The 17,971-nt window shown below is 36.6% G+C and overlaps 1 protein-coding gene across 2 annotated transcripts in view; it reads right to left on the bottom strand.

Moving 5' to 3' along the window:
• Nucleotides 1–17,971, bottom strand: part of LOC119079745 (pyridoxine 4-oxidase-like) — a 48,693-nt gene that overhangs the window by 18,497 nt on the left and 12,225 nt on the right. Inside the window, exons 4-8 of one of the 2 annotated variants that reach the window (XM_037187815.1) lie at nucleotides 9,528–9,653; nucleotides 9,333–9,466; nucleotides 1,348–1,518; nucleotides 853–1,288; nucleotides 618–794 (exon numbers count right to left, since the gene is read on the bottom strand). In XM_037187815.1, coding sequence (XP_037043710.1) covers nucleotides 618–794; nucleotides 853–1,288; nucleotides 1,348–1,518; nucleotides 9,333–9,466; nucleotides 9,528–9,653 — 1,044 coding nt within the window. Of the gene's footprint in view, nucleotides 1–562; nucleotides 795–852; nucleotides 1,289–1,347; nucleotides 1,519–9,332; nucleotides 9,467–9,527; nucleotides 9,654–17,971 lie in introns of both variants that reach the window. The other variant, XM_037187814.1, reaches the window with a different exon arrangement.

Raw genomic sequence — 17,971 nt, 5'->3', positions numbered from 1 at the left:
TTTGGCCAGTTTTAGACCCCCCCTCCCCCCTCGTCACGCAAAAGTGGTCAAATTTGACCCAATTTTGTATGTAGCGTCCGAAATCGTAGACCCCCCTCCCCCCTCAGCACCGGACGTCATTTATGAATGACCCCTTATTGGGGTGGTGTGTTGCTCCCTCAAATTACACATCTCCTCATCTTTCTAGTTCTAGGATTCGGAGGGATTTAATATGTTTGCGACGTTATTTGGAATCTCTTCTGTGATTTTTAGATTGTTAAAGTGTTAATAGGTTGGTTTCTAAGTTTCCTAGCCTAGTACCCTCCCCCTGCACGCTTTTGAGACAGGAGTACATACACCCCGTCCTGTTTCATATTTTACTTTTTAGTGAATTTACTGTCTATGGTATTATTTTAAAAGATGACGAAAGTTTGGTGGGTAGGTCTTTCAGAAAATTAGTTATATATTAAGAGTCTCCATAATATAGAAAATCAAAACATAAGAAACACTAACCCCGACACCTTGAGGAACAGTGGTTTTTATACACTTTATACCTTTGGCACCAATGTTGTCGAACACTTGCCTCAATTTCGAGTCGACTACAGAGTCGTTGGACGAATCCGAATCTGGTCCCATACGGCAGGTTCCCACCATATGAATCCACGAAATTGTGTTCTGTTGAATATAGCACTTCCAATACGCGTCCGAACGGTCGTCGAATTCGTTGCACGCTTCCTCCGGACTTTCAGCATACGTTGCATCAATGTCTCGGAAAGAATTCGTATTTTCCATAATGTTAAATGTCATTTTAATGCCTGTAAAGCCGAACAGTGTTGTCTAACCTTAAAAAACTTTGCAAAATATATAAAATACCGTCAATCATAGCGTCAACGTCATCTTCATGCGTCATAAGTTTGTAGTTGATAAGTGCCAATTTTTCGTCGGCTCGTATGCCCTCCTTGTAAGCTGTAGCATTCATTGTGTACTCTCCACGACTCTTTGGTCGTCCAAGAACCACATACATTCTCACGATTTGAGGTTCGTCATCAATGGCAAGAGTTGGATGTGAGGCTATCCAAACATCAGGCCAGTCTGGCTCGGCTTTGGAAGATCTAATAAAGCACTGAGCTCCTTCATGCCGTGTGGCCAGCACACCGTATCCGTTATGATAATTTTCGAGAATAATTTCGGTTTCATTTGAATTTACATGAACGAACGGGGTAGTGTCGTTTACAATAAAGGGTAACGTGACCGATGCGTGCTCACTGATGTCTTTTCCAACAGCTTCTATTGCTACTTTCACTGGAATCTAAAATTAGACAGCGGAATTCGTCATAGTCATCTAGAGAATTTAAGCCTAACACTTACACCAGCTTCTTGTAGAACGCCTGCAGGTCCGATTCCTGACTTCATTAAGATCATTGGCGACTGGAACGCTCCCGCACTCAAAATTATCTCTTTTGATGCGTGAGCTATTTGAGGAATACCGTGACGATTGTAAGCGACACCGTAAGCTCGGTTATTCTCGTCCAGAAGAACCTAATTTTTACAATGTTAGGTGAGATATGGCCGACCGTCTGTACAAGGCAATGTTGTGAGGTAGCGCGGACTATGACCATTTCATTTGTCGAGTCTGCTTTAGTGCTACCTTCTATTGTGCACAAAGCAACCAACGTTACAATAGTACCACTCTTTTAGTTCGAATTTTCTTCGCAAAAGGGAAAAAGTGGACCTATTGTAATGCCGCATACATGCAATGTTACAATGGTTCCACTTGTAGAAGGAAAGTCAAACTAAAACAAGGCATCAGAACAGTCGGAGCGTTTGCTGCGACTGAGCCCCGTACGACCCGTAATCCTATTTCGTCCGTAACCATAATACGTCCATAGCCGTAATACGCACGTAACCCTAACCAAAATGCTTCCGTAACCCGATTGCGTCCTTGACATTATTGCCTAGTCGAGTTGGGCAAGGTCGAATTTACTGAAAGTGTTCATTTTTAAAATTGCGTATCAGTTAAAAACACTCAATTTGCGTCACAAAGTGGCAGATGATTCGGTTACTTTTCATTTGTCCATTCTTTCAGGACGTATTTTAACAGTTTTCTTAATAATACTTTCCTCAATATCTGCCACTTGTGACGCAAAATTTTTTTGGTAAGTTTTTTCTTCTAGAATTTTTTTGGCCTAATTTTTGCTTTGACAATTTTGGAAGTATGCCCAGGGACTTGCGTCACTTTTACTCTTTGAGTGTTTTTGACTGATATCAGTTGTTTTGGAAGTTTGGTTTGATTTTCTGTTATGTTATTTGGTCGCAATTTATATACACTTTTTCTTCCATCCGAAAACGCGAAAACCGCGAAATTTCGCGAACACACTTTTTCCCAAAAAGCAATAACCGTTGCACACTTTATTAATTACATAAGTACTCATGAATACCTAAAAAAATGAATCCATTAAAATCTCGATTATTATCTCATTTTCCTTGAAAATGCTTTTCATTTGAAAAATTTGAAAAATGTAAAAAAAATTGAAAAATTTTAAAAATACGACCATTTTTTTTTTATTTTCTCTAGTAATAGGACTTGCGTCACGGGCGCTATGCTAACGCGTGCCTTTCGCAATTACGAAAGCCCGTACGAAGTACCTCTAAAATTAAATCATCAATTTACGGCAATATATTAGAAACCCAAAATTGTTTGCCAACTTTCAATTCGGTGTTCAATTACCTCTCAAATGAAACAAAAACTAGCAAAATCGGCCGGCAAAATCGGGCTTTTGTAATTGCGTTAAGCGCAATTTTAAAAATGAACACTTTCAGTAAATTTTACCATGCTTAACTTGACTGGGTTGGCAATAATGTACAGAAGCATTTTGGTAACAGACGCATTAGAGGGCTGTAGACCAGTGCCTACCTCTTAGAAACATTTTCTCAAATTTCTTCATTTTCTTGAATTTTCCTCATTTTTTTAATTTTCTTCATTTTTCTATATTTTTTTCATTTTTCTAAAAACAATGAAAATGTAACTGTATTTGATAGAAATGACGTTTTTATAATAAGAATTTTAAGAGGAAAGACTATTAGAAAGTAATGATTTGTGCTGGTCTGCCTCCAAGAAGACTCCTTTGAAGTATTCTTGTTTCTTTCTTGTTGAACTCTCAGCTGGCCTTCGATTTTTTTGGTCCATCCAGGCCTCCCACTAAATTTTGCCCTGTCAAAAATTCGGACATTTCGGACAATTTGTATAAAATTTCGGACATTTCCAAAAAACATTTCGGACAAATGTTTTCTAGTTTTCACTAAAGAATCGCAATAGGAATAGTCTGTGAGACATTTAAAATCATTCCCTCACCAAATTTCAACGTTTTATATCAGCAGAATTTGGTGACAAATTCTAAACTCAAAAATTTGTTTGGAGTATATTTTGACGTGACATGAATTGATCATTAACTTGTATATAGGACTTGAAAAATGTTTTACTAAAAGTATTGTTAAATTTGAGGGTTAACTGAAACCTGGCTGAAAATATTTTAAAAAGAAAGAAAAAGTTTTAGAACGGCTTTCTTCAAATAAAACTAGTTGAACTTCCATGCAACATACTTTTTTACCGCAGACGATTTCAATTCCAAAAATTTTGTACTAATGCTTAGAAATGTATTTTACTTTACTAGTGAGGGAATGTAGCCTTTCTCTTACTAGTGAAAACCCTTTCCCTCGCTCGTAAAGTAAAACGCCATACTATACACTGGTTTAGTAATGTACTATTGTTCGCACTTCAAATTTATGCTAGATGCCTAATACGTCGACCTTCAAAACATTAGTCGTATTTTTACTTTTCGAAGCTCGATACGCCACAGGCATATTTAGTTCCAAGTAACTTAAAAAATTCGACAATATCGATAGTTCCCTTACTGAATAAAAAATCTTTAAAAATTTGTCAATATGGGATGCAGAGTTTTTTGAATTTGACTGCCTTAAGAAGTTAAAGTTATCCTGAAGAAACCAGGAGAGCGTGCCTATCTCATCGATTATTAAAATATCTATGTGAAGGCTCGGATTGTGACGAGTGAAATGAAAGTAGTTTAAGTTAAGGGCGGCTCGCCGGTTCGTTGATGGTAAATTTTAAAATGTGTAAAATCAGCGGACGCCTGAGTTTCTATGGTGAACGAAAAAAAACTTGCTGGAGACGATAGAGCGTGAAAAACTATGGAAAAAATCCGTTGTTGGCGGAAAAAAAATTTTGATAGCGGAGATCGCCGTAGAATATGGGTTTGAAAATGCAGACCTCCGCCAATTGCAATAGTTTTGTATGACCAGCTACCTCAGATCAAATTTTTAACACTTTGAGGCAATAGAGGAAGGATCAGTCTAATGCCTGAAACTACGATTTTTTCTTGAAACTAGAGTTTTCAGTCTTAAAAATTGTAACTCAACAGACCGTTATTGGCGGAATCTGCCCTTAACAAATTCAGTAACGATTTAATCAAATTAAAATCGTTTTTAGTAAAACACTTATTTAATTAGCGAATGAGTGTTGTTGACTGATGGACGAATCTTAATTCAAATAATTCAAAGGGTTGTACATATGTACGTAAAATTAATTTACTCCCTCATCTATGTTGATATAAATTTTAAGACAAAAAATTGGTACACGGAAATTATAATTGAGAAATGTATGAAGCGCGCCGCAGGCGATTTTTTTTGTAGAGTCTTTTATAAGTTTCAATATTTAAATTCGGTCAGATCTTAAAGAAAATTTCTGACATTTCGGACAATTTCGGACAAATGTGTAAAATTTCGGACATTTCGGACAAGTGGGACGCCTGGTCCATCACAAGGATCAAATTGGTCCAAATTTGGCATATTGATTTTAATGTATAAGTAGTTGTACAATGTCAAACTGGACACAGCTGTGCGATCCATAGTTTTTACTTTGTTGTAAGTACCTGTACGTGTAACAGTGCGTTTTTTTGAAATGAGGTTTTTGTTGAGAGAAATTCTTACAAACTAAACGCTCCACGTCCGCAGAGTGGGGCGGCTTAGCAAGGTAGGGTAATCTCGCACACCACACAAATTCATGGTGTGCGAGATTCACATCTAAGTGGTGAATCTCGCACAGTCATGACTTTTCGTTACATGTCGTAAAAGGACGCATACTATGATCGCGTGTGAGAGATTCCCCGACACCGGCTTAGCTGCAACTACCCGCGCTAACGCAATTTTTAGCACACTCATGGTATCTAGACTCAGGTTTTGTAAATTTTGAAGGGTTTCAATCGGAGTCTTAAATTCATAATTTTTTAGCAAATCGGCAGCCTTTGCATAGTCTGCGTAAAATTCAATTTCATTCAAATCCGGTACTATCGCGCAATAGCATGTCTGCAGGGCCTGAAACGATACTGAGGACTTGATTGCACTTAATGGTTTGAGCTTTTCTTGAAGATCTGCATCATAATTCAGTCGTTCATTCAAGTTTTTAATGAAAGACTGAATTATACATTTCCGAACTGTATCATTAAATGCGAACGTTGGTGTCGTAGTTGATCTACCTCTATCCCGCAACAGTGTGTATCCAAAAAAAATCGGATCATCTTCGTCGCAGCCTGTATCGTCGACGTTTGACAAAAACAGTTGCTCCCAGCCATTATCAATTGGTTAATTCATACAAATTTCGAACTGCTCAAGTAATTTTTGCTTTTCCTTCTCGACAGCTAGAATCGAAATCGTTTCACTCTCAAATTTTTTCTGAAATGTCTGAAATTGTAACACATCGGTTAAAAATGCCATGAAATGAATCCTATCGTATAGGAGCCACCGTTGTTCGAGACCTTCTTCTTTCTCAGAAGTGAAATAAGCCATAGCTACTCTCCAATTTCGTAATGTTACGTTCAACAATTTGAAAGCAAATTCAGTCCAACGAACTGGGAAATATGTCGCGTAGCGTAGGGGCTTGTTCAAACCTTTTTCTGTAGCCTCTCTCTCTTTAATTTGCTAGTTTTTTCTCCAGACTTGTGGAAATACGATGATAGTTTCGATGCATCTGCTATGATCATGTCAATTATTGGACATTCCTTGCAGACATCTTTCCAGGCAAGATTAATCCGGTGAGGAAAGCACCAAATCGATAGCAAAGGCTTATTAGATGAGAACAAACGTCGAATTTCGTTCAATATTCGTAATGCAGGCCACTTTTAGACCCCAAATTGAGTTCCTCCCCATCTGTTACAATGGATTACATTAGTCGCAGAACCAATTCCCAAGTCAGTACCTTCTTCACAACGCTTTTCATACATTCGAAATAGCCTAAAGATTTTCCTTGCTTGGGAACTTCAAACCCAATGAAAACATTTGAAACTGACGCATCCTATTGTGATCCTGCGTTCGATCGACCGAACCGTCTACTTGCAACGACAGCGCCAAGGAATGTTTTATCCGATCAGCCAGCTTATTTACATGACTTGAACAATGCTGTTGAGAAATTCGGTATGCCGCCTCGGTGTTACATAGTATAAAGTTGGGTTGCATACTGCATCACCAGTTTCCTTAAAATGATGTGACTTCTCAGCAGCAACGTGTCGAGATGGCCAAGACCAACTGCTGAGAGTCAATCTTTTTGCGTCATTGAATATAGTTATGATCAAAGAACCAATGTACTGTTTGAAACTTTTTCCGTTGTCATATACTGGCTCTTCGATATTTTCGTAGTTGCTCAACTCTTCATCAGTTAAAGTTGTGGAGATCTCCTTTTGAACAGTTGCAGCAATATTATTATTCGATGTGCGTTGTACCGATGAAGTTTTTTGTACAATTTCTCGGCAAGCATCAGTGATCACATTTATCATCAGTCTGTGGCCATACGACAAAACAAATTTGGCCTGGCAATTTTCAAATTTTCCCAAATAGTCTTTCACGTCTTCATCAGCACTTATGGTGTCTTTGTCAAATTCGAGTTTCATGCTCTGTTCTATGTTTGTAATGGAGTCTGTGTTGAATGTGGCCAAAAGTAGAGCACGATCGATGTCATTGGTCAGTAAAATGTTCTTGATCAATTTCGGAATTTTACTACGAAGATGTTCTTCCAAACAATTAAAGAAATCGCTTCCAGAGGAGGTTTGCAGATTCGCGATCCATTTTAAATTCGTACAAAAAATGTTTACGAAAGATTTAATTATATCATCAAATTAAAAGCTTTAGCGATGGCTATCTATTTTCTACTGCTTCACATTGTGTAATACAAGAATATTTTCTTCATTTTTCTCTATTTTCTTTAATTTTCTTCATTTTTTTTTGTTTTCCTTAATTTTCTAAATTTTCTTAAATTTTTTTCTAAAAGGTAGGCACTGCTGTAGACGTATTAGGGTTCCGCGCGTATTACGGCGGCGGACGTATTATGGTTCGGACAACATAGGATTACGGGTCGTACGGGGCTCAATCGCAGCAAACGCACCGACTGTTCTGATGCCTTGTTTTTATTGCGGATTCGTCATCTATGAACTTGAACATAAGCAAATGCTTTGCCCTTACCGTCTGCTTCCAATTCAACATGTTACAAACAGCATATTAATCTTATCAGTCCCCAGTACTTCGTACGCCAAAAATGAAACTATTGTAACGCTGCATATATGCGACGTGAAGATAGCCACCTAGCATTCAACGGTTAAAATTCGGTTGTACAACCGTTATTAAACCGCGGTTATAAATTATTTGAAGATAATCCAAAATAACTAATTAGTTGTCGTAACGTTGCTACAACGTGGTAATAAGGGTTGTACAACGGTTTTTGCCCAGTTGCAAAATTTGTAAAATTCTAGTAACGAATTGGTTGCAAAACGGTTATACAACGAATTGGTTAAAGCTGTGAAACGGTTCTATAACCGACGTAGGACTTATAAGTCACATTTGAAAATACGATATCGTCTAACTTATTAGTTCTACTACTGTTTCGCAACTTTTTCGATTATCATGATTTTCAGATTCTAACACTTTCAAGATCACGTTTTATCTGGAAAATTGTATCTGGGCAATAATTCAGTTAGTCACACATTTTTTCTACATTTTTGACAATGAGCACTGTATTGTCTTAATGCCAATTCAACAAAGTTTTATCCATCAATTTCACTTTTCTTGTAAGATACTGATGTCGACCCTAACTCCTATCAAGAGACCTAACAAGACATAAGAAACCTAACTTCGAAAACAGCGGCAAACTAGTGAAATTGATCAATAAAATTTTGATTTACAAATTGGCAATAAGCTAGAAAAATACGATTAAGGTAAATGATGGAAAGTTGACCTAGTGGAAAAGTGATCTTAAGTTGTCCGTGTAAATTTGTATGAAGAAAAAATGATCGGTCAACTCACCATCCAATAAACCGACAACTCGCGGTTATGACGTTTGTATATAGGACAATTCACGATTTATTGAATTTATATGAAATCGGATAACTCACGGTTCACGTAGGTTAACTCTGCATTTTTATAAATTAATTAACTTTGTTAAACGAAATCTTCAATAATAAATAAAATTTATGTTAATTAAGTAAACAAAAGATAAATCTTTAAAATAAAAGTGGTTCCATGTAACATCGTTCCCAAATCGATGAGAAATTCAAGTTCAAAGTTTGGTCTTGTCAATTTAGGTCAACTCTCCATCATTTACCTTATTCACAATTCAACATAAACACTTCAAATTTTATTGTTTCACCTCGTATTAAAACTGAAACACTTTTTAGCATGACATCTTGATTCCAATTGACGCTAAAACTGAAAATGTAAATATTAGTTGCATAATGCTGAAAACAAACGAGACATTGAAAACGTGTTTTGGTCCTTGTTTTCATTGACAAATGCAGCAATCGTAATTTTCGATAGAGAAACTTCTAACTTTATTTGACAGTTGCGACAATTTCGTCATGAAAACAAGGACCAAAACATGTTTTGAATGCCTCGTTTGTTTTCAGCTTAACCATTTTACGACGAATTCGTGAAAGGGATTACTTAAACTTATTGGTTGCATAACGGTGATTTGACGAATAAATTTTCGCCAAAATGATCAATTCACTTATTCGTGTCATAACGGTAGTACAAATAATTTTTTAAAAATTGAATGAACGAATTAGTTGTGAAACGGTTTATATAACGAATAAGTAAATCTGAATATAAGTTATTCGTTACAAAACCGTTAGACAACGAAAAAGTTTGCAATGAATAAGTCATTTTTCTAACCGCGGTTATGAAATGCTACTTGGAACTAGTTCCACTTTTTATTTATACTACGAAAAAGAGTGGCAATATTGTAGCGCTGGTCACACAGCCTTGCTTCTGGCCACAAAACATAAACATTAAATCCTAACCTCATTAACATTGGCATAACGGATGACAGTCAGTTTTCCATTGTTTAGTGGATCTTTTTCCCAATTTTCAACATATTCGGAATAGGTGCTAGAACGACGCCCTTTATTAATAGCCATATTAAAAGTCGCGAAACCTGAAAGTAATTTTTTTTGCTGAACGTCAATGGCATCGTATTTTGCATGCGGTAGAACTACCTTCTTTCTGAAATCCGTTTGGATCGCCAGTCTCGAATCCTAGTTCTCTGCCGGCCTTGAACCACATCGGGATCATTGGTGAATGGTTTGAATCAATAGTCAACGGACCATTCGTCCCATAAAAATCTATTGTCAATTTCGGTTTATTAAATTGAGCAACTAAACTGAGCAAAGTACGACTGAAGATGGACCAATAAAAAAACGAGGCATCAGACTGCGACTTAGCCCCGTACGACCCGTAATCCTATTTCGTCCGTACTCATAATACGTCCGTAGCCGTAATACGCCCGGAACCTTAATACGTCTACAACCCTCTAATGCGTCTGTTACCAAAATGCAAGTCAAATTTACTGAAAGTGTTCATTTTTAAAATTGCGCATAGCGCAATTACGAAAGCCCGTACGAAGTACCTCTCAAATAAAACCAACAATTTACGACATTATTTTAGAAACCCAAAATTTCTTGCCAACTTTCCATTGGGTATTCAATTACCTCTCAAATAAAACAAAAATTAGCAAAATCGGATGAGATTTACTCGATTTGTGTGCAAAAAACACTTATGGCCGAGTAACGACCTTTGAGCTCTCCCAACAAGCCCGCATTGCATCTTAACCAAAAACAATGTTCCGCAACTTTGTTCTACTCGTCAATACCTTTTATTTGATATATCACAAGCAGCTATTGCGTGCGTATTTCGGTAGATATCGTCGAAAGACTGAAAAACACATAGAGGGCCCTAGCTCTGGAAGGGCCGACCCTACCATGCCCATTTTCGAACTTGACCTTACTTTTGTCGATACCAATCGGGGAAAAAAAGAATGGCAAAAAAAGTTTCAAATTTGGGCTCTTGCACTAAGGCCGCTACTCAGCCCTAAGTGCTTTTTGCACATAAATCGAGTAAATCTCAACCGATTTTGCTAGTTTTTGTTTCATTTGAGAGGTAATTGAATACCCAATGGAAAGTTGGCAAAAAATTTTGGGTTTCTAAAATACACACATGGAATTTTGAAAACCGACACATTTTCTGTTTATATGTTTTACCTGCGTTTCTGATTTCTCCATATAAAAATACATGCAAAATTCACAAAAAACCAACAAACCACGAAACAGAAAATGTGTCGGTTTTCAAAATTCCGTGAGTGTAATGTCGTAAATTGTTGGTTTTATTTGAAAGGTACTTCGTACGGGCTTTCGTAATTGCGCTATGCGCAATTTTAAAAATGAACAGTTTCAGTAAATTTGACAATGCCCAACTTGACTTGCATTTTGGTAACAGACGCATTAGAGGGTTGTAGACGTATTAGGGTTCCGGGCTTATTAGGGCTACGGACGTATTATGGTTGCGGACGAAATAGGATTACGGGTTGTACGGGGCTAAGTCGCAGCAAACGCTCCGACTGTTCTGATGCCTTGTTTTGACTTTTATTTGTTAGACGTGATGAGACTGATCGAGTGGTCTCGGATTTCATACTTTTCGAGAATGTTTGAGGATGCATGATTAGTTTTTTTTCCAGCACTTTCCGAGACTGACCGAGTTGTCTCGGATTTCATACTTTTCGATACTGAACGAGTATTCTCTTTTTTACGGGTGTTCGAGACTGGATGAGTGGTCTCAGTTGGCAAAAATATTTTCTTGGACTTTTGAAAAACGGTCTCCTTTCGGAATAGTATGTTGTGTTACAAGTATTGTAATGTTGATTTTTTCAGCACTAGACCCAAGTTTTCCTTCCTTTTGTGCCAACCGAGAATTGAAATAGACCAGAGCACAAAAAATCATAATTTTCATTGTAAACAATCACTCTTCAAATTTGATCGATCACATTGCTTTGCATTTTCTCAAACGAATGCTGTAACAACTCATACAAATTCCATATCAACACTGCTTTGAGTGTTGTAATATCACATCAAACGGTTGCTGAAATAAGTGACTTTACAACACTTACAACACTTACAACATTTACAAATGAGTGCTGAAAAGAGTCGTATTTCAATTCTCGGTGGCACAATAGTATGTTGTGTTACAAGTATTGTAATGTTGATTTTTTCAGCACTAGACCCAAGTTTTCCTTACGAGCGGAGCGAGTAAGGAAAATTGGGTCGTGTGCTGAAAAAATCTCATTACAATACGTGTAACACATCATGCTTTGTGCCAACCGAGAATTGAAATAGACAAATGCACAAAAATTCAGAATTTTCATTGTAAACAATCACTCTTCGAATTTGATCGATCACGTTGCTTTGCATTTTTTTAAAACGAATGCTGTAATAACTCATACGAATTTCATTTCAACACTGGTTTGAGTGTTGTAATAAGCCATGAAAACGGGTGTTGTAATTTTGGACATTTCAATCTAGTTATCGATATTGAAATCCGTCGTATTTCAATTCTCGGTGGCACAAAAACCTTTTCTTCAAATTTTGAGATCGGAAAAGTGGTCTCCTTCCGAGAAAATATTTTATTGGACGTTTGAGAACGCAAAGTGGTCTCATTTCGAGAAAATATTTTCTTCAAATTTTGAGAACGGAAAAGTGTTCTCATTTCGAGAAAATATTTTCTTCAAATTTTGAAAATGGTAAAGTGGTCTTATTTTGAAAAAATATTTTCTTGGACTTTTGAGAACGGAAAAGTGTTCTCATTTAGAGAAAATATTTTCATCAAATTTTGAGAACGGAAAAGTGGTCTCATTTCGAGAAAATATTTTCTTCAAATTTTGAGAATGGTCTCGTTTCGAGAAAATATTTTCTTGGACGTTTGAGAACGCAAAGTGGTCTCATTTTGAGAAAATATTTTCTTCAAATTTTGAGAACGGAAAGTGGTCTCATTTCGAGAAAATATTTCCTTAAAATTTTGAGAATGGAACAGTGGTCTACATTTCGAGAAAATATTTTCTTGGACGTTTGAGAACGCAAAGTGGTCTCATTTCGAGAAAATATTTTCTTCAAATTTTGAGAACGGAAAAGTGGTCTCATTTCGAGAAAATATTTCCTTAAAATTTTGAGAATGGAACAGTGGTCTACATTTCGAGAAAATATTTTCTTGGACGTTTGAGAACGCAAAGTGGTCTCATTTCGAGAAAATATTTTCTTCAAATTTTGAGAACGGAAAAGTGGTCTCATTTCGAGAAAATATTTCCTTAAAATTTTGAGAATGGAACAGTGGTTTAATTTCGAGAAAATACTCTCTTGGACTTTTGAGTGGTCTCATTTCAAGGAAATATTTTCTTGGACTTTTGAGAATGGAAAAGTGGTCTCCATTTCGAGAACCTGAACTGTTTATCTCGATTTTATAAAATTAGATTGTTGCATGTGCCGCACAAAATTTAATGGATAGAAAGGAAATGTTGTACTGTTATAGATTCGAACACTGAAACGGTTCCTTAACTTTTTTTTATTTTATTTACTAAATAGAAAATCGAAATTAAACTATTTCTTTAAAGTGATCTTGTCACGACTTGCGAGAACTAAATTTTTGTTAGTTTTTTTTTTAAAATAAGATTTTAAAATTAGAAAATTAAGAAAGTAATCATGTCACGGACAAGAATTTTTAAAGTCATTTAGTGGATCACATGGTGTTCAACAACAAAAAACTGTTTAAATCAACATCATTTCGAAATGAGATCACTTTTCCGTTCTCAAAATTGGACGACAATATTTTCTCGAAATGAGAAAACATTTCCGTTCTCAAAATTGTAAGAAAATATTTTCTCGAAATGAGACCACTTTTCCGTTCTCAAAATTTGAAGAAAATATTTTCTCGAAATGGACCACTTTCCGTTCTCAAAAGTCCAAGAAAGTATTTTCTCGAAATGAGACCTCTCAACCGGTCTCAAAATTGCAAGAAAATATTTTCTCAAAATGAGACCGCTCAACCGGTCTCAAAATTTGAAGAATGCAACATCTTAGACTGGTCACGAGTCCGCTGATACTGTCTTTTGGCAGTATTCCTGTAACTAATCAACTTCCGCATATCGGGTGTTAATCTGAGATGCCTAGCCACATGGGTCCGCTTCGGAATAGACTCATTCATTAAACTGATAACATTTTCCGTGAACTTAGTAATTTCTGAATCGATTTCATTAGGACTCGACAACTGTAAACCGTTAAGATCAACTTTTTCGTTCACCTTTCGTTCAAAGTCTTTCCAATCAGTCAAATCAAACCTAAATCTCTTCGTCTTTTCAACGTCTTTGGCTACCAGACAACGAATTTGGAATTCGATTGCGCAGTGATCAGCCATAAGATCGTAATTTGGAAGTACTTGGGACAGATCATGCAAATTATTCGTCAAAACGATATCAATATTTGAAGCGTTCCTATTTGCTTGCGGTGGGAAATACGTCGGCGTCGCAGAGTGATGAGCAGAAAAGGGTTTCCGCATTAGTTGATCGTAGATTACATTACCAGGATAGTTCCCTCTCCCATTATTCCAAAGCCTATGTTTCGCATTCAGATCCCCACAATTAAAGTAACTGTTACGGATAAAAGTAAGTTTCCTGATATCACTTTCAAACGCAAGTTTAGATTGATAGGTAATTTAGAATTCGCAAAATAAACGGAAATCAACGTGATATTACCAGTAGGGGTATTTATGTCAATTGCTACATTTTCAATTATGTCAGTTTGAATGAAAATTTGTTTGTGTGGTATGGTTTTATGAATCACAACACCACCGTGATCGTCACTTTTTCTATCAGTTCGATAGAACTTATGAGATGGTAAATACACAACATCTGCAATGTTGAGCCAAGTCTCATTAAAGCTCGAAAGCTTTGGGTGTTCCAACATAGTATTTTTAAGTTACGTGTTAGCATGTAGTTATCACCGTTGATATACTTTATAGCTAATTTAGTTATTACTTGAAATTGAGTTTAGTTCGGCAATTTTTCAAGCTTGTGATTAAATCTGTTGTTAATTGTAGAAGTGTTTCTGTTGAAAAAATGGTTTCATTTAGATGGTGTGATGTGTGGGTATTGTGTTGTATTTGATTTGTGTGAGTTGGAGCTTTATTTGTTTCTGTAAACCAATCGGAAAATTTCTTTGATTTATCTACCTTCAAAGCGGGAAACATCGTTTTGTTGTTGAAATTGAATTGTTCCTTTGGATTTGATATTTCTTTTTGGATGGTATTGTTCCGTGGAGACTGTTTCAACTTCATTTTAATGTAATTGATGCGGTTCGGGCATTGACGATCCCGTGATGAATGTTGGTCCCCACACAAGCAGCATTTGTAGTTTGAGTCTTTTATTGGACAAAAAGTTGTTATATGTTTCCCAGCACATTTTGCGCATCGTGGTGTCAAGGTACAATTTTTACTGCCGTGACCATGTAATTGGCAATTTGTGCATTAGGTAGGACCATTTCTTGTCGTAATATATGGTTGCCATTTGACCACAACATTGAGGATATATTTTGTTTGTTTCAGGTTTTGAAGTTTTACGGATTTGTTCTCGAAATAAATCAGGAACAGCGCAAAATCTTCACTGTCACGTTTCGTATGCATTTTTTTATATCCAGGAATTTGATGTTAGCCTCAGTAAGACCTTCCTTGATTTGATCAATTTTAAAGTTTGGTAATCCTGATAGAAAAAATTTGGTGGTTTTTTGCGAAGGAATGTCATGGTTGAAGAATTCCGCTTTGGTCTGTTGTAATTTATCCTTTGTAGTATTGTAATCGGTAATCGATTTGCACAGGATTTTAATCCCCAGTGAAATACATTTCACTTTGTTTCATGAAACTTGCAATTTGATCATGTTTCATATTGATGACGACTATTGGAGGAATTTTGATCTTGTTTATTGGTGTTGATTGAATTGATTGAATTTCAACTTCTTCTTCATTGTCCGTCAATTCGGCATATGCGTTGAAGGTTCTGGTTGATGGTTTTGGATTATTTTCAGTTCGAGTTCTTTTCTCTTTCGTGTGCTGAGACTTTCCGTTGGCTGATCGTTTTCTGGCCACGTTATTAAATGTGGATGTGTCCAAGGCTTCGATTTTTAGTACTTAAAAAACATAATTAACGCCGTCCCGTACGAAACACCTATTCGTATCAAAAGCCTTTACTGTGAAACTCTTCATTTCTTTTACTTCATTCTCTACTGAAAAGCTATTCGCCCTTTAAAATCACTTACATTATCTTTCTTTGCCTTGTTAGCATATACAAATAAATTGCCGGAGGCAATAAAGACAGCCCCGTACGAAGTCAACTTTCATAAATTCCTATTTAAACAGCTATATACCGCTATATTTACCTATATTTTCCTATAAATAAACATTTCACAGATGAATATGCTATTATATAGCTCTATATGCCTGTATATAGCTCAGTATAGGTGAATATAGATATATATAGATGTCCATATATGGAATGCCTGAAACACCCCACACACATAACAAATTATTTCCATGTTAACAGAAACTCTCTAAGTACCATTTTTCCCAAGATTTTATTAAAATCCAATATGGCCAATACGGCAGCCATTTTGTTAGGAGACCGGAAATTTTACCGACGCTTTACATTCGTTAATACCTTTCAAACAAAAAAAAAATCTTGAAATTCGGTCAAAATTTACTCGAGATATTGACAAAATACTCCACGTTCACTATACGGCCGAGTAGCCAGATAAGAGCTCACTCCAAGAGACCTAGCTCACGCTCCGGAGAACATAATTTCAAAAACTTTTTTTCCCTGATTGGTGTGGTCAATACCTATCTAATAAAGCTAAAACAGACGAAATATGCTCAAATGTGGCCGACCTACAAGCAAAAACTGCTTCACGCCCTGTGCCTGTTTCACACCAAGGGGTCTAACTCACGAGTCGGTCATCCGATTTCCATAAACTTTTTTTTTGTCGATCGGTATTGTGAATACCTTTTTTTTGACGTATCACTTACAAGTGTAACGTTTCAATGTCCAGAGATATCTTCGAAAAACCGTAAAGCACTTATTGGGCCACAGCATTGTCCTGAAATTTCGACGACATGAGTATTGGCGAGTAGTCGCCGTTTCTTCAGGAAGTCGCTGTTTCTTCAGGAAGTCAACGTTTCTTCAGGAACTCACCGTTTCTTCTCGTCGTTTCTGCTCGTCGTTTCTTCAGAAAGTCACAGTTTCTTCAGGATGTCGCCGTTTTATGTAAAAAGCGGTGACTTTCATAAGAAATAACAAGTTCCTGAAGAAACGGCGACGGAAGTTTCTAATCGTTTTTTCAGGAACTCACCATTTCTTCTCATCGTTTCTTCGGGAAGTCACCGTTTCTTCATAAGGCCAAAAACCAAATTCTATCGTCTCTATACAGGAAGTGCAAATTCTATCGTCTCTATACATGAAGTGCAAATTCTATCGTCTCTATACAGAAAGTCGATAATAAGCGATTTGGCGGTATCTTTTTTGGCAGACTTTTTGGCAGTAACTTTTTGGTTGTTGAATAGTCTTGCTGTAATAACCTTTCTGTATTGAATACCAACCATAAGGAAGTAATCCCTTTACGAATTTTCATTGTACATAAACAGCGTTTTAACACGCCGAGCGACCCATTGCCCCGAAGCGAAGCGGAGGGCCGCAATGCGAGCCGGGCGCCGGAACGGTGTCGGTAACTTAGGAGTTAATTTTTTTTTCTCGCATCTTGTCATAATTAGTCACATAAAAGTGTTTTAAGACGCCGAGCGATATGTTTCTGTGTTGTACTTGAGTTTTTTGATTTCTTCATATAAAAATGTATGTAAAATTCAGAAAAATGCAGTAAAGCACAAAACAGAAAATGTGTCGGTTTTCAAAATTCTGTGCGTGTATATATAAAAAATGACAAAAATTTGGTTTTCATTTCGTAAAAGGATGAATTCTGTAGTGATGAACTAAACTCCTTTACGTTACATTTCGTAAAAGGATGAATTCCATAGGAACCAACAATACGCCTTTACGGCGAGACGAAAATTAGAGTTGATTTGGGATCTCAATGTCAGCTGAATTAGTAATCTTGAGTTGAGATTGTCAACTGAAGAATTTTTTGAAATCAAAATTTCATCTCAAATCAAGAATAATCCACTGTACGTAGATTTTATTCATTTAAAAAAAATACAAAGCTTTTTATTTTATTTGTTTTAGTTGCTTGCAATCAGAGATTGAACGGTGAGATGCGTTGCTTCTGAAAGTCGTTGTTTCTTCTCGTCGTTTCTTCAGGAAGTCAACGGTTTCGAAGAAACGGTGACTTTCTGAAAAAATGGCGACATGTAATGACGACTCTTCAGATTTTCTGTGACATCCTATAGAAATGGTGACTTCCTGAAGAAACGATAATTTCCTGAAGAAACGACAAGAAGAAACGGCGACTATAGCGGCCGGTTCTTCTCGTCGTTTCTTCAGGAAGTCACCATTTCTTCTCGTTGTTTTTTCAGTAAGTCACCGTTTCTTCAGGAAGTCACCGATACTCATGTCGTCGAAATTTCAGGA

The sequence above is a fragment of the Bradysia coprophila genome, unplaced genomic scaffold (assembly GCF_014529535.1).
Source record: "Bradysia coprophila strain Holo2 unplaced genomic scaffold, BU_Bcop_v1 contig_333, whole genome shotgun sequence".
In the NCBI taxonomy this organism is placed as follows: domain Eukaryota; kingdom Metazoa; phylum Arthropoda; class Insecta; order Diptera; family Sciaridae; genus Bradysia; species Bradysia coprophila.
The sequence above is the reverse complement of the archived record's forward strand: the minus strand, read 5'-3'. Positions and strand labels throughout refer to the sequence as shown.